We start from the raw sequence: 26,654 nt of genomic DNA on the forward strand, positions 1-26,654 counted from the left end.
TGCATACCATAAACGAAGAAAATAAGATAATCTAAAATTAGAACCCCCTGCTCTCAATCGAAGCAGAAACCAAATCAGCGAGTAAATTGTATTTAGTTAAATTTTAATATTTGTGCGTTAGTTATTCACCAAAAGTAGACATTGTGGAATAATTTTAAGTCCCTTTGTTCAAATATTCTACGTTTGTCATTTTTTAATATGTTTACATATTAAATACATGTGTCACGAATGTCATAAAATATTAATAACATTCTGCGATAGAACTAGTCACTTCTATTTTTAGTTCAAACTGCATAAAAAGGTATGGAATATAATCAAAACAGTAATCACTTGTGTCTTTTGTATGTCATCATTTCCTTACTTTAAAATGAATAAATATGATAAAACAAAATAATATATATGATTTTGTATTGATAATCCTTCTAGAATCTATAAATTTGTCTTTAACAGAGTTGTTGTTTTAGATAAATTAGAATTCAACAGTGTAAATCTACTTAAAGTACTTTATTGATATATAAATATTGATAGAGTATTATTAAAACGGTATAAAAAAATTGACTTATTCATTTTACAATGAATCTTTTTATAAATGTAAGCTCAATTGTCTTAAGTATCGGGTAACATAAAACAATAGGTATAAATGCAGATTACATCGATATCGCAGCATGAAAATGTTTCAGACTTTGCAAATGATTCATAGAAATTACTAGAAATAAATAAATAAATTAATAGCGAATATTGGTCTAGAATGAAAATGCATAACTCTTTCAAAACCAGTTTATCCTTCGTTCTTTCTTACAAAAATTGCTATTAAAATTAGGTGAAGGAAGGATAAACAGTTTGCTATTTGTTGACTCTTAAAATTCCCAGTGTTTAAAGTAAAAAAAGAGAAATGAATAAATTGTACATTTAAAGATATAAACCAGTGATATAAAACTGTAACATTAAATCCTCAAACCATATTTAAGTCAAAACACAAGATCTGAGTAATAGAAATTTGTCAGTTTTTAGGTAATAATAATGGAAAGCGAAAAGGTACGAAAGTACGTTAATTTTGCCACAACTCCACGCTCTTCCACATACAGTTTATCAATATCTATCATCGTCCAATTAATCAAACTATTATCTATAACGAACATCATGAATTCTATCAATGACGCACGAAGCATAACAGATACGTATACCGAGATATTTAGAGAGCCAATCGAGAATTGAAATGCATTCATCGACACTCTAATTTTTTTAACAACATTTCAACCAATAAATTTGGCTACTCTTCTATGTAACATACTCCATCAACTAATTTATTCAAAACGATTCAGAATCAATTACTTAAATTCTTATCCAATGAAAGCATCCAATTCTCGCAATTCGAAGCTAACGAAATTACAGAAGATTCTCTTTAGATTCGAGAAACAAACAGCCATAAAACCAAACGCAAATACCATAAAGAGAAGACTGCTCTCGTGAATAGTAATTTACAGACTGTGGATTTTTGTGCATTTCTGATAAAAATTTAAAAATACAAAAATCCACAGAATGCGTACAATATACAAAAATATATAACATATACTAAGTATGAATGATCATAGTTTTTAATAGACGAAGCATATTACTATTATTATCATTACTAGGTATCATTTCTTTAGATCTTTCTTGGCAAAAATATGAAATCGCGTAAAAATTCGTCTAATAATTTCAGAAAGAAAGAAAAAGAGAGAAATCTGCTTTGATGGTGGATGATGGTTTTCATTAAGACCAACGATGATGCGAAGGAAGATTTAAGCGGCGGCGACTGCAACAGGTGGAGGTCGAAGCATCGACCTCGTGGCTGATGATAATTTTTCCGAGACTAAATGAGCGATGTGCGATGATCTTTTCCAGACGAATTCGCGCGTTCTGTCGTGATCATCCGCGCTCTCCACTCGCACCTAATTAACAAATAACATCGAGATTAACAAATTGTTTAAGTAATCGTCGCAATAATAAGTTAATAAGTTCGAGTTAACTTCAGTGTCTTCAGATCTAAACCTTCGATGGTGATGATATTAGATTGCATCAGTTTGCAGAATTTACAGATGAAATATCTATTTTTTTTTTTTTTTTTTAAATCGTTTATAAAATATCAGTTACCTTTGACAATTTGAGTATTTTTAGTTCAGTGTGTAATTGGTTTCAAATTGGAAGAAATGAAGAATTTACATATTACGGGATCATCGTATAATCGATGCATCTTTCTTTTGGTTTTCGTCATTTACGATCCTCTTCGTTGATTAAAACGGCAACGAGGATGAAACGTAAAAATTAGAGAAACTCTATCTTCCGACAATTTCTCAAACTTTCCATCTCTCTCATCTATCGAACACCTTATTCTCTTTCATAAGATATTTCCTATAGAAATAAAGAACTATAATATTTATGAGACGATCTGGAATCTGCGTGCGAGACGTGCTTTCTTTCGAAACTGAATTCATTAAATTTCGTGCTGTCGTCGACTGGTGCACGGCAGATTAAAGAAGGAGAAATTTTCTGTAACACACGTGAATTAAATGCTAACAACGTTATCGAACGTAATTCTTTCGAATGTGGATAATGGATCGTAAAAATTGTTGGCAGTTTTAAATTTAGTATGTCAACAGGCTTATGTAAATGTTAAGACAATTCAACAAGTTGGTTGGTGAAATCCAAGGCTGATGATTGTTCATCAAACAATGAACGAAAAGAGGAAGTTGGAAGAATGCCATTAACGATAATTACTTGTAAATTAACTAATCCACGACCAACAGCAAGAAAAATAGCGCCTCGGACGATGGTAAGCCATTTTATTATTCGTCGTTTGATATTTTAATATAATTAAAAGAAAGGAACTTAGGTGGGAAATTATTTTATCCATTGAACATCGTAACTCTATACTTTGTACGTTTTACACATTTTTTCATATTACGTGGATTCCGTGAATTTTTGCACTATCAGATTTCCTGCAGACGCGTGAAAATTTGTAATCCCATGGTAATAAGTGAAGAAAGTGAAAAATAGAAGGAAAATGGAAAAAGGAATAGAGAGGCAAGTGAAAGGTAAGAAAAAGAAAAGATAAGATAGTAGCGGTATAAGTATAATTATACTTATTTCTATTTGACATTATGCTTATTGACAGGATTAGAGTTACTTATTAGATCACATATTAGAAAGAGAAAAGCGTAAAAAATAAGGAAAAGAATTAAAAAAATAAGGTAAAGAAAATGAAAAATATAAAAGATACCGGAAAAATTGAAAACAATAGGAAAGGTAGAGAAGAATGGATAAGTAATGACAAACAAATGAAAAAGTAAAGAAAGTCGAGAAATGGATCCACGTGAGTCAAATGGCAAACAAAAGCTTAAACGAGATAGTCATCAAATAAAAGATAAATGGGAGATAGTCATCAGACATAGACTTTTAAGGCAGTTTTTTTACTCGTGACAAAACTCGTGATATTATACAATATTCAGAAACGTGTTTGAGAGATAGCGATGGAAATGTAGTTGTTAAAGAGGCAATGCTTGATAAAGGTAAACGTGCAAAACACGTGCCAAAAGCACTGTTTCGTTTGAAGAAGATAATAATCGTTTGGTAATCGTCTGCAGAATGGCATTACCGTCTCTTACAGACAAGGATTATAATTACCTCATAAAAAGAAACATATTGTAAACTAGATAAGATGCATATGAAATTGATAAAGCAACAATCCGCACTAGTCACACAATTGGAAATTAATTCTATTGTTCATAAAGTAACGTTTAAGAACAATTACGTAATCACGTGTAGATATTAATAATATATAACGGTAATTAGATCAACAATTATATTAACAATATTATATAGTAAATATAGTAAACTATACTATTGTACTAGCTTACTATATTAATATAGCGAATAAAACTTAACTTTTCAATTTAGTGAATGATAATAAAATGTAATAAATTGTAATGCTTAACTTAACTGTTAATTAACTGCTTAAATTATATTCTAATATATATAAGATTGCTATTCAGCCACGATTTAAATAGAAAATATAAGAATATTTGTTCTGCTGGCATAAAGACACGATTAATGCATAATTGACAAAAAATATTGTGAGATATTCCCCGAAACACTGAACTTAGAATGTCACGTGTAATAGATAACCTTTGGGTAGATATAATACTGTATATGTTACTATAATCCCATTGGTATGACAGAAAGTAAATTTATTATTCATAATTTATTTTAATAAGATGCTGACGGCAGACAGTTGACAGCGATCGTGAAAGTAGCTTAGAAGGCTTGCAAGGACTTTCTCAATGTAATCATCGAAATGATTAAGTTATGTAAGAAAGTGACAACATTCGAAGATATAAATTTTTAATCGGACGAAGCTGGAATGAATGAGGCAACAGGTCGAACGATGACATTCCGTAGTATATTTTGTTCAACGCGTTTCTGTACTTCTGATCTAATATTATTATTTAATATTGACGAGATATTGCTTTGTAATGTTTAATATTGATTATTTGATATCTAACGTTACTTTATAATCCATATATAATTTATATTTATTATATTTATTTTTTCCCCGGAAGCAAAGCGTCTTGTGAAAAATTGTTATTCTATATCTTTGATCTATTTTCGATCGACATAGCGTAAGAGAAGACCGACGATGTGTCTTTTAATTTTGTCTCATAGCGTGTCTCACTTTTACGGATATAAAAATTAAAACCGATAAAAGGTTGATTCTATCATGTAATAAATTTTTTGTTGATTTTTTCTCACTTTAGCGAGTGGCCTGTGCGACAGTAAAATATTCAACTAAGGCGAATGCATTATTAATTTTTTGTATGGAAATTCTCGACGAATAAGAACTCAGTGGCGTGACACGTATCTGATAATCTGAGAGGCCGAAGAATTGATCCACCTCTGTTTATTCGTGATCGAGGTCAATGCTCATTTACGACCATTGTATCAAACGAATTTTCATCTCTAACTTGAATTTTAAATTATAAATTATTGAATATTAATTTAAAATAGATATATTCGATGAAATTTATCAACTTATGTTTTTTTCAATATCTTATAACTGTTTCTTTTCATATTCATTTCACAAGTAATTAATCGAGCTTTTAGCAAGTTTAAATAATGCTTAAATAATACCTAATACATTATAATTTGTAATGAAGAACGTTTAAAAGATTTCACAGCGAAATCAATGTACGTGGAAAGAGAATAGGAGTGATTAAATAACACAGAGCATAATGGTTTAACTATAATACCTACGCAAGTAACTTTTCCAAGTATTCTGCCATTTAATATAATCAAGCGTAAACGACTGTAAAGGAAAATCGAATACCAAAATGGAAAACTTTAATATCAACTTCTTATATCTAAGCAGATAATTCGATCGATAGTCCGAATTTAAAATGGCATTTATCTAAATTCTGATTCAGCTATATAAATATCGATAAACTGTACTTATTCGCTTACTCGTTTATTCGTAATCATAACAATGATATCAAAAAAGAAGGCGAATACGATAAGAATGAAATATAAAGAATGATTTGAAATCAACGCAATCTACAGTTAACGATATCATAAGTACTTGTTCGATTGCTAATTTCCGATTAACTGTTAAGAGTCCACTACTTGCGTTGTGGTCCAACTACCGAGGTCCTTGAAATTCGATTGTTTAATCAAACGAATGTTTAATCATCTGAAACATTATCGCTTATCGAAAGAAACCACATGTCCCTAATATTTATCGATTTTGACATATGATGTTGAGGCTTCCTATTAGAACATGTCACGATGCATGCATTTGATCTTTAGATTTCATGATATACTTTATAATGTACGTAGTTCGGCAAATTGGCAAATCGGCATCAGTAGCAACTTGTATCGAAAATCAGAAATCTGCCTTAATCGATGAGCAACGCTCAACTGGAACACAGATTTCACCGTGTAGAGGATGACACGGATCCTAGACTCTCGTCATTGTATTCTGTTCCTTAATCTTCGGGCAAATCTTATCCAATAGACGTTGAAAAGCAGAATCATCCATACGCAAATGATTTCTATGATTCATTCGTCTGGAGTTCTTTTAATAACGCGAAATTGGAACATCCGTTTCCCTCGATAAACCATCTTTTTGTCTATTTCTCTTTAGTCTCTAGGTCTTCATTTTTTATAATCAGCGCCTATTATAGTAATATATTTATATTATAGTAATCCTATTATAGTAATACTGCAGTTGGAAGATAATCAGACATTGTGGAAGACGTGCTCCGATGTTGGTATCTCTCCAAAAATTCAGAAGAATCGGTAACGCGGAACTAAACTGAGACTGATGCAGACCTTATGAAACCTAAGTAGAAGCTCATGCGTCGTCAAACACGTTTCAACGCGCATAGAAACCTTCGTCGTTTGAATAATCAATGGAACAAGTCACAAAGTCCGATTATTACGTGTCTTAATCTTGATTCGACTCAACGAAGATAATTTTACAAATTTGAAAACGGTAGGTTCACTGTCGTATTTTTAAACGAATACTATTGTTACAGCGCAAGATCATAAAACCATAAGTTAGAAATATTATAACGTTAAGCTATAGACGACCGTTTATAACGGGGGAGACCGCAACGACGCGGATGTTAGGAATTAGCATAACTTTTCTTCCTTTCCTTGAACTCGGTGCGCTTTATTATCTTATTGCCTGCGAACCGTTAAACCCGGTGCAAACGAGCGGTTTGCGACGACATCACCGCCGCGAGGCAGTTTGCTGCTGCGTTTTAGATGCCGTTGTACACGAAGGGTCGCTTCATAGACGCATGTTAGACGCATTGATGCTGTAGCTAAGTATACATCGAAAGACAATTGTTTGCAGATACGTGTTAATAAGCAGTCGGTCAGTATTTGCCTTTCGTGAAAAATCCATAGAAAGGCAGATGCTAATTAGGTGCGACATGTATCTGCGGATAATTGTTCATAGCAAGCGTATACTTAGCTTGAGAATGCTCCCATGCAGTGGTCATCGCAAAGTAATATACAACTGTCCAGGAAACAACAGCGAACCGTTTTCGTCATGACAAGATGTATTTTACGCTTCGTGGATTGAACATCGGCGTAGACGCATCGTCATATTCAATAAAACGCTTCTATGAAGCGGCAAAGCTTCGTGGAAATCGTGGGCAGTGAGTTTAAAACGCGGTAGGAAATTGCTGCGGCGAAAACGTTACAGCAAACCGCTAAGAATTGCGTCCCGTACGAACTTCTTAATATAAATTGACGTTACACCTCTCTGAGAAATGAGATGGTTATAATCATAATTGAATTACGGATTTTTATGCATTTACGTAACATTTGAAATATACATATAAAACAAAAATTGAAGAAATATCCAGAATATTATATTTGTCATGGTTTTCGATAGATAAAACATATCTCTGTTTAATCTCTGTTCTGTTTCTTTAGTTGCCACCATAAAAATATAAAACACCGTGGTCTAATTGTAACTTTCATTTTTAAGTGCAATTGTTATTAATTTAAAGCTTTGATATTATAAAAGAATGATGTCTTTTGAAATCCCAACATGTTTCAACCTTTTCAAACTTTTATCCATACAAAATGTTTGATAAAAATTGAAACCCAACAGAATCCCATCACTGTTGAGAATATGTCGATTCACGATCCATAAATTCTTGGGAATTTGCCGTATTCAAGCACGTGATATTTAAACGTCGCATCATTCGAATGGAGTATGCCTCTGCCGTCAATATAAAGTGAAATTAACATTCCATGTAACCATGTAAATGTAGAAGGCAGAAAAATTGACGCAAACGTTGCGAAAAGTTAAAGACATTAGTGAAGTATTTATGATGTGAGATAAAGAGCATTAGATGATCCAAGTATAAACAGAATGTAATTCAAAACAATTCACTCTGATAGTAAAAATACACAACCCATAAAGAATTACAGATATCATGGTCAAATATTGTTGAAGTCTTGAGTTATCATCAAATACAAAATTATGTTTTACTTTAAGAAAATTGATTTTAGATTCAATGTTGACGAAGTATATTCTACCATCTAGCTAGAAGATTCTTGGTGTTTTAATGACCGATTAATTTAATGAAAAGGGTCGTTGTCCTATGTACATTTGTTGGTATAAAAAAATATTATGAGGAGAACGTAATGTGCGATTATGAAATTGGTAGATGAAAAGCAACCAGAACCAGATGGCAAATGTACATATAAATAGTTTTGTTCAGCTGTATCTGCTTAAAAATTCCGCGATAAGGTTTACGTAATGGAATAGTTAAAAAGTGGCGAGAGGAAAAAACCAGTTGAAAAATCGCAGATGACCATGTAATTTGTATGAAAAGAATTTTAGAAATGAGCAAATCATGAGATGGCTTTTTAAATATAAATTATATATAAAAAGATATTCCGTTTTACCAATAAACAAAAAAATTTTCTGTTTAAATTCACTAGTCTCCTAATAATAAAAAATTGAACGCATTTTTTCAAATACGCTAAAGCACAAAGAGTTAAAAACGTAAGATTGATTATTCTTTTAGTAATAATTAAGGTTATTTGCTAGTTACCTGTTTAGGTTGCAGAACACGGATGGAATTGAGGGTAGCTGCACCACCATGAAGAACTCGAAGACTCAGTTTACCCGACATTTCGGCAGTGGTAGCAGTCGCGCTTCTCAATTCCTTCTTTGCAGCCCTACCAAATTCCTTTTCAACCTTTAGTATCAAAGGACCAAGAGTAAATCTCGTTTTGATCATGGTGTGATCGCTCATCATGTTCACAGACACGTCTCCGGATCTTTGTAGGCTCGCGAGTCCGTAAAGTGTGGCTCTCGCCTTTGGTTTATTTTTCTTTGTCTGGAAATTGATAAGAAATGTTATTTGATTTTATTCATCGTAAAAGTTATTTCCTAGACTTTTAAATACACCTGTACGCGTGCATATACAAGAAAATGAACTATTATATCTTCTGCAAAGCAACTTTGCAAGAGAATTGAAAATAATATTTTATAAAAAAGAAAAAAAAAGAAATCGGATCACTTGTGTACACAGGGAATGTAGAACAAAAGACTACAAAGTGGGTGTTACAAGGAGCAGAATGAACGACTGAATTTTAAGTACATTGAACTAATTAAGATAACAGTATTTTACTACAAAATTATATAACATTTGCATTAACGTTAATGGAGTATGATTGTTACCTTATTTTTATTATTGCTAGTCTGTTTCGTTTTGTTCTTCGTTCCACCGCGAGTTTTATTTGATTTTTTGCTGTTCGAATTAGATACTCGTTTGTTTGTAGATTTTGTAGTTGTCTCCACGTTCGATCTACTTGATACTTGAAGTTCAGATACGATAGTAGTTGCTTCCTTTTCAACGGTAGCAGCTGACATAGTCGTGTTTTCAACGGCCTCCAGAGTTTTCTATAAACGAATTCGAATTGGTCAATTTAAAATTTATTTTAAAATACCAATGATTAAATTTTCAACAACAGGATTCTGTTTTAGTAAATATGATTTCTTTCAAATGAAAATGTTGCTTTTAATAGCATAATTCAAGTTTATTATACCTGTGTGTTTTCAGGAACTTCCTCGATAATTTTCTCTGTGGTCACCGAAACTACTGCCATATTGCTCTTCTTTATTCCAGTCTTGCTATTGTTCTTCTTCGTCTTGCTTTTGCTCTTCTGTTTACCGGACTTTGATTTGGCATTCGCGTTGGACAATTTCACCGTCACTGGGTCATAATTGCTACGTAAGATTTTATTAATTCTTCCTAAGATGTTGTCCACGAAACGATTGTATTTCGCCACGTAAATCGCTGATACGTCGTTGCTTGGTTCCGACTGCATCATTCCTGAAATTTATCAATTTATTGTCTAATTTTTGTCTAATTTTCATTTCTCTTCAGAAACATCTACTGAAACTCGGGACGGAGAATGTTCAATTTATTAACGTACAATTTAGCGATCCACGATTTAAGTATTCTTCTTATTATTCCAATTTATTATTCGTATTTAAAGTCTTGAAATTTAAAAATCCGCGCTGTATAAAAATTTATTTTTAATATTTAAATATTTATTTAACATTTATAATGCTTCTTAAATATTTGCATTTTTATTTATTAACATTTATATGTTACTTAGATTTTGATTTCGAATAGTCAATCAAGAAGGAATCATCATCATACGAGAATTTCTAACAATGTCCATAATCGAATTAAAAGTCCAGCTTTCAACATCTGCCAGGTTATCGACCACAATGGCGATTCAATGTCAACGACCCATTTTCTACGATCAACTTGTAACAAGCATTCACACATACTTTCAGCCATTTAGTAAATAATGCAACGAATTTGAAATTCGAAGAGTACGTCGTAACACTTCCCCGTAATTTAGAATTTCAAATTATTGCGAATCGATTTCACACCTATCCGTATATCGGACAATTACCAGATCAATTTATCCAAAGTGAAATCGCGTTAACGATCGCGTTTCTTGGCAGCGAGCTAATGCAATTTAATGGTCGAGCATCGGGGCATTCAAATTGCCGCGCATTTGTTTTCTAAGATAGTGGCTAGCGTTAAGCTATGCGATGAATCGACACGAGAAAAAAACTTCCGTGTGGCGACCTCGATGAATTAAGTTCGTAAGAAAGAGCGACAATGTTAACGGTATATCGGAATCCTCCTGCGGAGCTGAACTGGTCTTCGATCTGGGCCACGACCTGCTTCCTACTCACCTACAGATCTATCTAGCCAGCGCGTGCAACCATATGGACAAAAATTCCTCGTGTCTATCTAAAAACTCTCCCCGGTTGTTGATCCTATTCCAGCCACTTTCTTCCGGACGGTTGATCATTCGCGAGGATCCAAATACTTAGATCGCGGCCGATTAGAAATAGACGCGACGTGAGGTTTCATTCAGCGAAATTCCGTGTCGAGTATTTTTATAAATATCGAGTAAGTGTATTTTATTTGTAGGTTATGTTGACTTGCGACATACGTTGTATGTTACCAATAAGAGCTTCGTGCTTTTACATTTATTACAATATATGTAATTTAAGGTAGGACTTAATGCATCTCCTATACCAATGTATCAATAATAACATTAATTATTTATTATTAACAAATTTGAAATGTGCAGAAAAGTTCAATCTACTTAAACCTGTTCCAAATGGAGAACTTGTAAATCTATGAAAACCTCATTACTCTCTAGAAACAAAATTCAATCTCACGAAAAATGGAACAAATTCTAATAACAAACTCTAAAGCTCCCCGAAAAGATCGAAGAACAAGTAACAATTCGATCAAAGAAGCTCCTCTCAATTTGAAAAATCCTGAGCTCTTCCAATTAAATTTCGTCACAGTCTACTAAAAAAAAATCTCGATTCAACTAAACTTCTAACGTCTAAATTAGAAAATTATAAATTAAACAATTAAAAATTAAATTAAAAAAATTTGAAGTCCCCAAAAGATGCAAAAGCAAAATTTAATTCAACAGAACAAAAACTTGAAACTTAACTAAGCCCCGTTAGATTGAAAAGATTCAAAAGAGATGCGATGTCAATGATCGATTGCAACTGATTGGGAATGCGAGAAGAAAATAGAATGACGTGGCCGGTGATCGGGGACGAGAGACAGCCATGACTTTGGGTGTGGGTCAGGGTCATGGACGAGAGAACTCTTTCGCACCGCCACGCACGCTTACGCTTAACGTACTCTGGGTCAGTGGCCTCGTTCTGTTTTGGACCGAGTGCTTGGTGAAAGCCGAGAAAAAATTTCAACCCGGTCACACCTTTATTGGATCTGGCCTCTCAGCCGGAGTCCTGTAGAAAGTTAATTGGCCCCGACCAGCTTCGTTTAATTAAAATTTTTGACGCGTCACAACGTACCGCTTCTTTCGTTACGATTCGTTTCGTTTCGCGTCTATCATTCGCATTCTTCTCCGTCGATTAATTCGAATGAAATTAATCGAAGCCGAATCGAACGATCGTTCCACGAGGAAATTTAATTCGTATACTGTGTATGGAAATTCGTATTTTTTAAATACTTCGGTAACCAGTATTATACTTTGTCTGCTTTGTGTATGTATGTATATATACAGGATGTCCGAAAAAGTCGGGACAAAACTTATGTTATGTGTAAATGAGGTCACGTAGGTGAAAGAAGTTCGTACAAACTTATGTTCGAAAATACTTCATCGAGGAGTTATAAGCGTTCGAAGAATTTTTATTAATTTTGTTGTCAGTTATAAGATATGTTTGCAATTTCTTTCTTCTGTAAGAACGCAGGCTTCCATTCGTCGAACTCTTTCGAATAATTCTGCTGTTATGAAAATAATAGTAAATGCATTTGCGTCTATCCGCGATTTTGTGTAACTAGTCGTAAGAACAACTTTCACGGAAATCTTTGAACGCTTACAACTCTTCAATAAATGAGCATTCTTGGACATAAAGTTCATATGAACCTTTTTTACTCAGCTGGCCTCATTAACGCGTAATTAATAAATCTTGTCCTGACCTTCTCAGATACCTTGTATAGTTCGGTGTATTATAAATACTGTGCATTTTTGCACCTTTAAATTTCCTATAAACATACAAACATATAAACATTCGGAATTTATTACTTAGAAAATAAAGATGCGCTTAATTACATACGCCTCGTTTATTCAGTATAGTAATTGAGCGCTATTTTGTTGGTTGATGATGATAATTACGTTGGAAAACTTTTTATAATTTTTAAAGATTAATGTTTAGTTCTGTTATGTTTAGTTTGAAGTTTTTAATTAAATTCCTTTTAATCTTTTCATTACTTAATTCGATTCAATTCCGTTTTAATTAATGTTTTTCTTTAGCTGAATTTTTTCATTAAATTCTTTTTAAATTGCATATTGCTTATTTATATCTTCCAGCTTAGTTACATTTGTTAATTAAATTCTTTCTATTTCGTCTAGGAGACGACGCTGTGCTTTTATAAACGAAATGTAATTTTCTGAAATTAAATTCCTTTTAATTAAATTCCTAGATCAAGCTAATGCTTGTGTTTTTTGTTGAGAATTTTTCATATATTGTAAATGATAAATAAATGAAAGGTGATTAACGTAACGTGAAAAATGTATCGCTCCAGGAAATGGTTCTCGAGAGTAGTTTGAATTATTAATGTATCATTAAACCAAAGTAAATGAACTAAATAATTTTAATTTTAATTTTACGAAGTTTCAAATTTAGACAGCATTAAGAAAGATGATTGTAATTTCTAACGCTAATTGTAAGAGAATCTCTCATTTTTCTAGAAGATCCTTATTCAAAACTCTCGATCAACATCTTTAATAAGAAATTCTTTCATTTTCCTAAAATGTAAAAAGTATCAAGCTATCCTACTTTTATTTCATTAAATAAATTATATGAAATAATTACACGTGTATATGGGAAATAATCTACTAATAATTATCCAATGTGCCATGAATGTTTAAACACACTGCTTGCAAATAAATACACGTACAAGCACGATATACCTATAATTATATAATATGCTTATATTAATTGCGCTCTAACTACAACCTTTCACTTAGAAAAAGAAAGACGATTGATATTCGTTCCGTAATTATATTTAACATTAACCTGTTCTGTAATAACGTTACTATGTGCACATAATAAATATTTAATATTATGCCATCTAATTGATCTACTATTTATGCATTGCTCTACAGATACTATGATTTTACACGTACTACTACTAGAAGGTAAATTTCTACTACAAAAAGAAAAGGAAAAAGCGGGAAGGGAAAATTAACATACATTGTACGTTCAATACTCAATCTAGCACTATAAAGTGTTGTGTGCTAACTTCACCGTGCACGTAATAGGTAGATGTAATTTCTAACATTACATTATACTGTGCATTGTTCTGGTGATGCTGTGCTTTGGTACAAACTAGAAAAGGTGAGGAATGCGTGTAAAAAGGCCCGAAGTTTCGTGCTACTGTCCAGTAATACGTGACCGTCGGTCGTCATAAAGCCGTCCACCAAACACGTGCATCTACTCGTCAAGGATAAGGCAAAGAAATTGCAAGCAAGGGGTACATTAAATAGTTCTACGAACGAGTGACAAGACAAGCAAAGGATTCCTAAGTAAAAGGAAAAGCTTCCGGCAACGATCATTAACCCTTTTAAGAGCAATTAGTTATAACTATAATATCAATTGCAATTGCACTAATTAAAAGGCAAATTATATGGTCAAACGTAATTCGTCTTCTTACTGTATTTTATAAATAAATACTAAACATTTGGTAATATAAATATTTAATAATACTACATATACACTATGATCATGTGTATAGAAAATTTTGGACGTTGCATGGTTTTTTACCTATTTTTAATTTTTGAATTCATATGTTATTATTATTATCTTTATTAGGAAATCTAAAAATTCTTCTATCTTTTTTAATAGATCGATTTTACTACGTATTCTCAATGCACCGTGTAATTTCATCCAAGATATTATTTTAGCTTCACTATTTTAAATAATATTTATAGAAAAATTGATAACCTAAGCCCAACCTAACCTCTTTTATACCTATCATTTCTAAATAAAATTATATTTTATCTAAAAGCTTTATAGACTATAAATATTAACAAATACTATCTGAAGTATCAAACTCCAAGAAATTGAATAATTGTCCAATAATAGTAATTCAATGAAAAGATTCAATAATTCAAAACTATAATAAAAATAAAGAAAATAATTGCTCCAAAGGGTTAACCGAGCTAAGTGACACAGCACATCACGTATTAAATGAAGAAAGTAGCTCTAAACGATTAATATCGGAGATTATTCATAATTAGAACGGTGTATCATGACGTGGAAAAACAAAACGAATAGTCGCTCCTCTTCTCGTTTTTCCCTCGATTAACGAGGGAAAGAGGAAAAGAGAGGTTATCCTCTGGATCACGATTAACCTGGACAAATACACGGAACTGGTTTGAACACGGACGATTGGTGACAGAAATAAAAAGGCGAGACACACAATTTATTTTGTTGTTTTTTTCTAAAAACAATAAGTTATCTGTATTTTTGCAATCCAGAACGGACAATATTTCTGTACAAGCTTCTTTTCAAACAGAATTGTTACAAGTCCTGCGCGATAAACAACACCGTTTTTCGGCCACAATTTTATTTTACAAATACATATTTTCTCTTTTTTGTTCCTTACATTATTTGAATTAAAATAATTTTAATAAAAGATTATATTTATAATGGAGACTTAAATTATAAGATAAATTTGATTTGAATCCCAATTGTTTATATATAGAGGAAAAAAGAAAGTTCATTCATTGAGAATAAATGTTGAAAAATTGAAAGAAATCTAGCGTTAAAAAATTGAAGTGGCCAGTTGCGGTATTGCTTACTCAGCGAATAAATGACATCGTTCACTTTACGGCTCTCTTTCTCTCATTCTTACGTAAAGATATACGGATTCTCTCCTTTACTCCTCGTTCGATCGTTAGTCGATAAACGAGTAAAAAAAGGAAAAGAAATACGTGACGTGAGGTCACCAAGCTAAGATATTTTCAAATGATACCTATTCCTTCACATCGCCAAAGTACCTTTTTCCCTTCATTCTATGTCGATCAATAAATATCCAAATTTCTATTGTACAATTTATGTTTTCCGTAAAAAAGAAATCTTTTCTCGCACATAATTATTCAACATCATAAAACGTCTCGCTTTTTCTACAATCCTAAAGTTCACATGAATTAATATAATATAGACTGAAAGACAAATAAATATAATAAATATGAGAAGGAAGCATAAATACAGCTTTAGAATCACATAATTCACGGAACGCTCTACTGTGTTGCAAATAATTGGAAGTGCGAAATATTTTTTTCTTTTATTGGAAACAGTTGGAAGAAAGAAAGAAAGAAAAGGAAAGAAATGCAGGTACAGATCGAAAGGTACTTTGAATTCTTCGTTCCGTTGCTTCCTTGCTATCAACAGCTTCGTTCAACAGCGCTTACACGAGTCTCGAATGTTTTTTTATTAAAAGTAAATGTTTTTGTTTCTATTAATTAATGTTAATTACGACTTCTTATAATCGTATGTTAATTACGACTTCTTATAATCGTTATCACGCGAATATTTGTCTATCAGAGGTTTCTACTTCATTTGTAATAACGTTATCGATCATTGTTTTGACATAAATGTTAGGTTTTTGAATGTGTATTAGAGGAACACTTGCAATTGTTATAGGGAATTAAAGATCTATGTACATATGTTCTTAATATACTTAAGTATCGATATAATAATATGTTTTTAAATCTGTAGCCTCTAATTTACAGTATATATATAAATACTACTGTGTCTGTGTAGATTTACTCATGTGCTTAATTCACGAATATTAATTCTTTTACTCTGTAATGAGTGCTAATTATTTACTGTTTTAATGTTATATCTGGACTTAATATTATGCACAATTTATATTCAGTAACCCTGTAATTCAGCATTAAAGTCGATATGAAAAGTGAACTTTGATGTATACAGGTTACTTTTGGTGTACGTCAATCGAGTAGCTATTAAAATAGGCAGAGAAAAGATAAATATGTATGATAAGTGCCGATAAAATATCGCGTATATAATTACTGGATATTTAAAGTAGACAGTTAAAATAATAAGTAATGAAAAAGCTAACAAGCAACGTATTTATAGATCTCTTTTCAAATGAAGATTAAAGATGAGGTTAGGACTGAAAGGTTAAGGTTAAATTATGCTAAAAGTGTCACTCGATTGATATATAAATAGTATATCAAGAAAGATTCAAACAGAATAAATAGTGATAATAAGAACTTGAATCAACGATCAGTGTCAGTAATTACAAATATTATAGAACTTTCCTATCTACTGTTTCAATCGCGCTTTCACGTGACTGCAAAACATTCCCACCGCGCTATTAATGATTTCTTGACGTATTGTCAGCAGATGCAATAGCCTAACGTCATACGCGTCTACATCATTAACCTCGTTTCACCTATCATTAGAAGAAGAAAAAGAGTGAATGCAGTATAGCAAATATTGAAAAGACAGCTTATCTTAGGTAATTTTTGCTATAACTGTCATTTCATTATTAGTTACTGTTGTTAACCACTTATTGTATCTACTATCTATAGTGATGCTTGAAACCTGAAATTCACTCCCCATGAATACAGAAGTCTCATCGTATACATATATTTTGTATCTACTTCTAATTTTCTATCTTAGGTTTCCTACTTCACCCCGATTTTTTACCTAATTTACTTTTCTCAATTGCGCGAATTAAAAAAATATAAATCTATGTACTTAAATGCAGATATTGAAGTTTTTAATTATATACGTGTATATTAAAAACACGAATTTTATATTCTCTAATACATTTTACAGATATTTCTTCAAAACACATTCAAAACCCTAATCTTTAATTAAAATACTTATGTACATTCCATCTCTTATAATTCGCACGGTGTTACTGGCTTAACAGTTAGAATTGAATACCGTAAACGGAAATCGTGTAAGCTCCGTTGGAACAACCGAAGAACGCGTGGTTGGGAGTTACGAGAAGGTATCAGGATGTTACGTATTGACTTACCATGCTGTTCGACCACGTGCGAATCGCTTCGAGTAGAGGTATCCACGTTAATAAATAGAATAAATATACTACCGCTACTTCTACTAATCTAGTGTTACATGTCTACCACTACAACTGGGCGTTTCAATGATTTTCAAGTGAATTTTCAAATCGAAAGCAACAAGTAGTTAGTCAAGACAAAAAAAGGAATCTTCGACGATCGATTTTAATTACTTTTTAACGATCGACCAAAATTTTCTTAAGCGTTGACGCTTTTATTTTTTGAAAGAAAATTTCAGAAACTAGTGTCAAGAAAAATTCATTGTGGCAGAAATGAAATAATATGTCGAACAGCATCGGTGGAGCTTTGCCTTTTTATGAACGAGTGCGCAAGCTCTAGTGGTCGTCAGATTTTAGGCTAGCTTTTGCTTAGATTACTTTTCTTCTTCTAAAGACTGTAGAGAATAATTAAATCTGATTAAATGGACAAGAGTAAAGTGGATCACATGTAAAGGAATTTTAATTTTGAATGAATTACTTTTAACCGTTTATATGTTTCTATATGTTTATGTTTTATGCAAGTGCTGCTTGAAAATGTGTCTTGGTGAATAGGGTCCTTGGATTGGTGTCTCGTTTTTGTTGAACTTTGCAATTGTGTAGAACTTCTATGAAGTTTTGGAGCTTGTTACTTTTGTTTTAAAGAAGAACCTTTATATGTACATATATGGTTATTTATATTTTTCGTAGGGAATATTTAAACACGTGCACATAGAAAGAAACTAAATGCTTGAACTTTTCATCTATAATACTCTAAAATTGTCCCATATAAAATTAACCCTGAATTGAAACTAGGAAATTCATACTACATAAATTGAAAAATGTTACGGATATTATTTTTTCAAATTACATTTGGAATTTGCTATTGTATATATCATCTCTTTACAAGAAATAAATCTATAAAAGTAAGTCAGCTATTCTTCAAGAAATTCAATACTAATCATGTACTTGCAGGTAAAAATAAGCACAGTTGGTTTCTGAGAGATTCGTACAAATCAAAATAATTTAATCCACGAAGTTCCCATCACGAGACAACATTCCTAAATACCCTCTTCCAAGACAAACAAAATAATAGTACACCTAACCTCAAAGCAAAAGTCTGACCTAGAACATCCACACGATCCATAGAAAGCATCGACCGTTTCGCAACGGCGCGAAGAGTCGAATAATTAATGAATTGAGCGCGTGATTGTCAGGAATCGTTGTACGTGACTTGCCACTCGTTTCCCTCCTCCCTGGTTAAACGACAGCCTTCGAGGAAGGGGATGTAGCACGCGTGCGAGATTTACGCGCGTGTTTACGCCCTGTACTGTGTTTCTTGCTCTTTCCCTTGAACTCACGTGCTTGCCTGGCGCCAGCGATGTCGGCGATGCTGTCCTCGTCATCCTCATCGTCCTCGTCGTCCTCGTCCTCGTCATCGTCGTCCTCGGCGTATACCAGATCGACGTCGTCCTCGTCGTCCTCGTCGTCATCGTCATCATCGTCCTCGGTATCTGCCTCGTTCGTTGATACGGCTGGGACGTGGACAGGATTTGACACGGATTCCGCACCTTCGAGCCCGGTTTCGTGGATACCGGATACGGCTTGCCCCTCTCCCACTGCGTTTCCTTCGTCTTCCTCGACGGCTGTCGGCTCGCTATCCACGGCTGTGCTCTCCGCAGCGGTTTCTGCTGCATGCTCCGCTTCCGCGGCGGCGGCGTTCAAATCGGCTTCGACAGCCGCCGGAAGTGCAGGCGCTATTGGCGCCGCCACTACTGGCGCCACTGGTTCTACAGGGGTGGCTTCGTCGTCGTCGTCATCGTCGTCCTCTTCACCTGCAATTCATGGTTTGTTGGTTATAGAAGCTGTCTTTCACGTGTCTTTCCGATTACTTATTTCTGTTTAAATTGTGTTCCTTTGGAACTCGTAAATATTGCATATGATAATTTTATTGCGATTGGTAACATTAGTAATTTTATACTAGTAATTAGTATTTTTTTCTTTAAATGTCTTAGATTTTATGTTAAACAAGATGATCAAATGACTAGCAAAGTTATTACTGTTATGCAAAAGAATTTATCAATATTAATAACTTGTAATTTATGAATTGTAAAATTTTGCTAATATTATCATTGAATTGTAGAAGGGTATCCTGATAATTGGATGGAATATTTTTTAGGGTTATTCTTTATTTAATTAAGGATCAGAGTGTTTAATAAAATTTTCTTATTTCTAGAATTCTTAGCAGTATATCAAAAATGAACTAAAATTTTAATCAAAACCAGCAAATGGATTAGCAAATAAAATTAGCAATGGATTATAAACTTGTTGAAATATTATGTGTAATACTATATATAGTACATATATATAATATGTATAACTATTATGTATAATACTATATATAGTACAATAACTGTCGTTTTCTCCATCTTCAATGATCGTGTAACGAAAAATGTTGGCAGTTGCGACTTATCTTTTCGTATGTGGGTCGATATAAAAGAAGTAGCGCGTAGAAATTCTTTTCGAACTGGAGTCGCCGTCGATTTATGTTAATTCGGGCGAGTTTGAAGTATCTTGTACCGTTACAGCTACGTGAACGCACCAGAATTTCCGTCGGACATGTCGCTAACCCGAAGTTTAATGTTTGCGTAACGGCTGGCACATTCGCACCGCGATCCTTCCCATTGTTCGATTCAACGAAATCTTATTGACGGATCTCCGATAACCATACGAAGAAAGCAAAAGCCATTAAATGGACTAATCGGCCAGTGAACTGGAATTCTATAATTAACTTGAGCTCGTTATAATTAAATATCACGAACCATACTTTAAAAATGAAATTTCGCTATCAAATAAACCAATGTGATTATTAAATTCCTGGCACATTTTTATAGGTTCCGAATCATGTTTTTGAAGTCTTGAAAGTAAAATTCAGCAAAATCTTTTATGGTGATTTGCTCCCGAAAAAACGACTAAACATTCCTTAATATAGAAATTTCAAGCGTGCTACTTTTATAACAGTATAATTTCTATTCTAGAGATACTTCTTTAAATTATTTTTATCACTAATAAAAAATTTGCGTATTCAAATTATTCTAAATGTGGTTTTTTTATGATTCATGGATCGGACTATATTTATATTTTGTATTGACTATATAAGTAAATATTTCAATTATATCGATTATACTGTCCTTTCAATTAATTCTTATTTTCAAATTGCGAACGAAGAGAACGGGACCTACCTAATATATCCTCGATGAAACGTTCGAAATAATCGGAAGCATCGTCGTCGTCGTCGTCATCGTCGTCGTCATCGTCGTCATCATCGTCGTCACCCGTGATATCGAAGTCGACGTCGTCGTCGTCATCGTCGTCATCGTCATCGTCTTCGCTGACTGCTGCTGGCTGCTGCGTCGCCTGCCTTCCGGTTGCAACCTGATTCGACGTAGAAGTCGCTGCTGAGATTTTTGGCAGCGGCGATGCGGTTCCGATTGCCGCCAGGCAGCACAATACTCCCAACGCTATCACCAACTTCATTTTTCTGGAAAACGAAAAGTACATTTTTTAATAATTCCTTCCATTACAATTTTGTTTATGTTTTTTAAAATAATTCTTATATTCTTAAATAATCTTTCATTTGATTATTCGTAAATAATAATTAGTAAAGTATTATCAAAACAAGGTAGTTTTTGTTCTGCGAATTTTCTGTTAGTTTGAAGATTGTTTCTAAGAAAATGTTTAATTTATATTTTTTCTTTTTTCGAAGTTCTATTTGTGTAGAAACAAGAACCTTTGTGTAGAGACAACGAGAAGGAAATATTTCACTTATTCCTGGATACGGTGGGGAAATAAAAGAATCCTGCCAGCACGTAGGAAATTTTTTAAGTTTCCATCTGTTCGATATTGTGGTAAACGGGGTCACGTTCAAATTGCAAATTGCTGTTGCTTGATAAACCGCGTTCTAGATATCCGAATGCATTTATTCCACTTATTTCATACTCTATTCTGCTTCGACCTTAACTTCTTCTATAAAAAGATCTAAATAAAAGTATAAGGATTGTATGAATCTATTAACTTAATTAACTAAGAACTAAATTCCTAATTACATTTTCAAGTCTGAAGAAAATAATATTTTTTACAGAAAACTAATTGAGGAAAGTAATTAAGAAGAAAATATCAGATTAATCGATTAATGAAAGTAGAGATTTTACAATAGATTACTGTCGTTACAATTCTATTTATTCTCGTAAGAATGCAAGCATCGTTGCATAATATACGAAGATGTTGTTAACTGAATTACGAGAATAAGGGAAGAACGTAACCACGAGAAACACAATTTTCCCAGGACCAACAAAGAGTTTCATTTGACACTGGAGTTATTCTGACCTTCGACTGGCGACATCAAGATTCCCATGCAGTCGTATTCTCACGGCTAACGGTAGGCAAATAAACGTTACTTGGCCATCGTTCAAAGAAACGCATTCTATTATCTTTTTCCGGGAATAGAGAAATCAAAAGGATAAGGGAAGAAACCAGGAAATTCACGACTAATTCTCTTAATGTGAAAATGAAGAAAGTAAACAGGGAAATAAAAATACAAGGTCACGAAAAATTCATGACTGATGTTTGATATTCGAAGAAACGCATCGATCTTTCTTCGAGGATAAAGAAAGAGAGAAGAAAAATAAGAAGAAACGAGGTGCTCGTATACGTATAATATAATTCGACGTTCCATTATCTTTCTCCAAAAAGAAATGAGAGAAAAGAGGAACACGAAATTCACGAGAAATTCATCATTAAAAAGTGCATCCATTTGTTTCAAACAGAAAGAAAGGAAAAGAGGAAAACTGAGAGAACGAATACCACCAAAAATTTGCTTACTATTTATGTACGTGATAGATATGCAAGATCAAGCTTTCATTGGAAGTTTACACGAATGTTCTAGTTATTATTTATAGCTATTTTAGTTATTCATGATTGCGGATAATGCAGTCCCTCTTATATTAATCCATAGGAAGTATCCTTTCTTTACATTAGATATCTTGGGTGCAAATAAGCTGTCGATATCAATCTTCATTTTGTATAATTGTTTGTCATTGTTCTACTAACTTTATCAATATATATTTTAGAGAAATCCCTATCATAATGAATCTCATTCAAGAATTCAAAGAAAATTCCCCATTTAAAAAAAAAAGCCCAGAGGAACCATGCACTGCTTATTAGATAATAATCTAATACCGAACCAAACTCCTGTTATATGTACTTCTAAAATCGAAGTAACTTCCTCATCTTCGTCCCTAAATCGCGTTAGCGCAATGGATCGTATTCGAGTTCTGGTTGACAAAATGTGAAAGATATAATAAATAAGCTATAGGTGTTTACGCGTTTATGAAAAACATTAATCTATAAAAATGTACAAAATGCACGTAGTATGCAAAAATATTGCGAAAAGTGAAGTTATCATAAGATTTAGACGCTGAAACGGATCTCTGTTTAAGTTCTACTTGCTTAGTTAGATGCAGAAAAATACAAATTTCGATAAAAATCCATAGCTGAACAGTAGAAGAATCCCTATGCGATAACAACTAATATTGGTTCGCAAACTATCACAACGAGTTACCGAGGTTACCACATGACAAGAGCTAAGCCACTATCGTTGCACACAGCATCACTGCTAAGATTCTCTCGAAACTCGATTAGTAGAATCTTCGATCCGTGACATTATACGTATATATCCACCGATGGAACCGAATCCGTTTCGATCGTCGAAAAAGGGTAACTGCGCCACGTTTGCCCACTTGCTCCACGAATTTCCACGGACGTCCACGAATCGAAGAAGAGGGTTGAAGATTAGAACTCCGATAAGGGAGGTTCGTTAAGCTGACTTCCTTCGACTCACCTCACTTCCCGCTTCTTTTTTCGTTGTTCGACGAAGGATAATAGTTCCTATTCAAGTGAAGAGTATGTGTCCAGGTCGTTGAACGACGCGAGTTCTTCGTGATATCCACCGAGCGACCCGGTGAGAGTGTTAAAACAGACGAGGCGGCTTGCAACGACCCTTTTATACCGGGCTCACCTCTCCACCTCCTTCGTTCTCGTTCGCCGTCCTCTTTCCTTGGCGACGACATGGTGTGTATTACACCTTCTTCGTGTGTTCTCTCCACGTGGCTCTCGTTGCGTTTTCTCCCTTTCTTGAGAACGTGCATTGTGCCGTTGAGTAAAAGGATCGGGCCGAGGCGTGCACCGACTTTACTACGCTGCGAAAACATCCAGAACGTTTCCCATCCAGTGAATACCCGGAGCTGCAAGGCTATTTTCCTTGGATTTCGTTTGAATCGTCGTTCCTCGATAAATCATCTTCGTTGCAATCGAAGGGTTGGGTGGACTGGTTTTTCTTTTGTTTCCGTTGGTTTCTAGAAAAGTTTAGTGTCAATGTTTATTGAGAGAGATTCCCGTAAATTTTCTAGAATAAAATGATCCAGAAGGTTTATTTGGACAAGATTAGATTTGATTAGAATTAGGAATTTATAATATGGTATTGAATTTGTAATACAGTAGAATGATCGTGGAAGATCTTTCGTAGCTTTTAAATGAAAGATATTTTGCTCTTTAACCCTTGAAAGACTAGTGAGAGAATACGTTCCAAAGTAGTTTTTAGGAAGGCTATTACAATTTTGCTATCGTGACATAAGGTGGTCATAAAAAAAAATCTGCCTTAAGACAGTATTTTTTCTCAGGATCTAAGCAATTTGATAAGTTGAGGAGAAGGATTCGATTTGGTAAAATTAACGAACAATATAATTTATTGCTTCTGTAACATAAATTAAATCTTAACGTTGTACGATTAAATTTAATTTAAATTATATATTTAAATTATAGGTGCAATTAATTATTCCCTATAGGTAATTAATCACTTTTATCACAAACGAGGTACAACCTCATCTGTGCTTTTATCGAGCTTCTTGGATGCTGTGATCCATTTATACTTTTACCATTCTCGGGCAATTTAATTGCCAAGCAAAGCACAGGATTTCTTGGATATTAATAACAGTATGAAGGCTAACTCGCAATTTACACAGACGTATAAAATTGCAAAATTACGTTGATGACTGATTCGGAATTATTTTCATCTGTAAAAATTGCAAATCGTTCACTTTACAGTATTTAATAAATCTCTGCAGTGTATCGTTGCACTTCTATCAAATTCGATAAACGACAATAAATTACAAAATGACAAATTATAAAATTAATTTGACTAGTTGAAAGAGTTTCAGACTAAGGAACATCTTTCCAACAAAATCAATCATTGTAGTATCTTTATAACTTTTCTTTTTTAGCTAATCCATCATCGAAGTTACGAGCGCTACAAAAAAATTGAGCTTCAATGGACCTAAAATTTTTTCATTCAGCATTCATCCGTCATATTTAGTGAAAGTATTTCTCTCGTTTGCTATTCTCAGCTTCCACTTCTCACCTTCTACGTATATAGGATGTTTCAAAGAAAGAGTCAAAGACTTTAAAAGTACAAAAATTAGTGGAAAATTTACTAATTTGTTATTTAATTGTCTAAACGCTATTGTCTCCCTATTACTTCGGAGATGGAAGATTCTACTATAACAAATATTTTATAATGTAAATCTCATATTCTTATGTACAGAACTAAAGAAGTGGAACTTACATAAAAATTTGTTTCATCCATCAAAAATTATAAAGAGTATCCTACTACGAATGTTTTATGTATATATTTTTATAATACAATCTGTGGATTTCGTTATCACTAAATTTATCATAAAAGCATAAATACCCGCGATATAGAAATTACTACATATAAATTCTTAAGCTTTCAGATGTCCAACTTTTAACTCTCTCTAACACTTTCTTCCATTTTCTCCGTCTCCGTTTCCGGTTTCATTTTCTCAGGGTATTTCCAATTTTCGAAAGAAGCGGTAATAATAGATTAAATCGAAAGTATAGAATGGCATGCGAATGGTGCGAATTTTCAACGAACGAAAAATCCGGAATTCCACTCGAGGACGGGTTGGTCATCGGAGCGATCGTATAACTGTAAATACTAGACAGTTTCCTCTTTCAGTCTAACCACTGATAGATCATACTCCTAGCATTCGTTTAGAACCGAACGCTTCAAGCGATTCGACATTTTTGTCAGACATATTCCACTTTACTCATCTCATCGCTTTACTAGTTTTTCAAGAAACCACTTCTGAATAAGTTTCAACTCAATAGGCTGGTCGAAAGTTTTATCCAAATCGTTACAATATGATATGAAGATATTTCATTTCTTATACAGTTTAGGCAAACAACCAGAATGTTTATGTGACTTCATTAAACAAGATACAAATGTATTATGTATTATACGTTACGTTTGTTCATTTTAGAAGTGGACGTGTTTTGGAAATTTAGATAAATTAATATTAAATAAGGAAATATATAACGATAATGAAGAAAGTACTTCTCTGGTACATCTCTGTAAGTATTCATGAATATCTTAGTCCAATTATACTACTTATAGCAAATAGAAAATAAAAGAAACTCCAAACCAAAGTGAGACCTCAACTGCTCGTAAAAATATCCATAATAAATCGTCTTGCGTTTTACAATTTTAGGAATCACATCTGCTCTATAAACATTTCTAGAAACCAACGAAATCAAATCACTCGTGCAATCTGCAAAATCATTCAAACTTTCGACGACGTAGCTGCAACAATAAGAAATAAAGGAACTCAAAGAATAAAAAAAAGAAAAAAAATACGGAAAATACCCTATATAAAGTATTTTAGGCATTACGCTCTTACCGTTAGTAACTAAGTCTCCCCTGCAAATATTTTGTAAAGCCAACTAAGCCATATTATCCGTGCAGTCGGCAAAGTCATTGAAACTTTCAACTGCACAGCTCGGACGACTTCTGAATTACCCTAAATCATTGTTTGATCCAATCGATCAGAGATTATCATAGAA

At 33.3% G+C, this 26,654-nt stretch overlaps 1 protein-coding gene and 2 long non-coding RNA genes across 4 annotated transcripts; 2 read left to right on the top strand and 1 right to left on the bottom strand.

The window, feature by feature from the left end:
• Positions 1 to 489: 489 nt before the first annotated feature.
• On the bottom strand, positions 490 to 26,213 carry LOC100645646 (FK506-binding protein 4). 2 transcript variants are annotated; one of them, XM_048410229.1, is made up of 7 exons: positions 23,578 to 26,213; positions 20,921 to 21,219; positions 19,250 to 19,513; positions 9,613 to 9,899; positions 9,245 to 9,466; positions 8,613 to 8,900; positions 490 to 1,931 (listed from the first exon to the last, which is right to left on the bottom strand). In XM_048410229.1, the coding sequence occupies exons 2-7, from the start codon at positions 21,213 to 21,215 to the stop codon at positions 1,782 to 1,784; spliced, it is 1,506 nt and encodes a 501-aa protein (XP_048266186.1). In that variant the 5' UTR covers positions 21,216 to 21,219; positions 23,578 to 26,213; the 3' UTR covers positions 490 to 1,781. The 2 variants fall into 2 exon arrangements, with proteins under 2 accessions (XP_048266186.1, XP_020721286.2); XM_020865627.2 differs by having other exon boundaries at positions 19,040 to 19,513.
• On the top strand, positions 2,087 to 3,235 carry LOC125385972. The gene is made up of 2 exons (XR_007225774.1): positions 2,087 to 3,074; positions 3,155 to 3,235. It is a non-coding gene; the product is annotated as an uncharacterized LOC125385972 (long non-coding RNA).
• On the top strand, positions 21,121 to 23,103 carry LOC125385973. Its single transcript, XR_007225775.1, has 3 exons — positions 21,121 to 21,233; positions 21,820 to 22,116; positions 22,185 to 23,103. It is a non-coding gene; the product is annotated as an uncharacterized LOC125385973 (long non-coding RNA).
• Positions 26,214 to 26,654: the final 441 nt, after the last annotated feature.

The sequence above is a fragment of the Bombus terrestris genome, chromosome 11, assembly GCF_910591885.1.
Source record: "Bombus terrestris chromosome 11, iyBomTerr1.2, whole genome shotgun sequence".
Taxonomy (NCBI): Eukaryota; Metazoa; Arthropoda; class Insecta; order Hymenoptera; family Apidae; genus Bombus; species Bombus terrestris.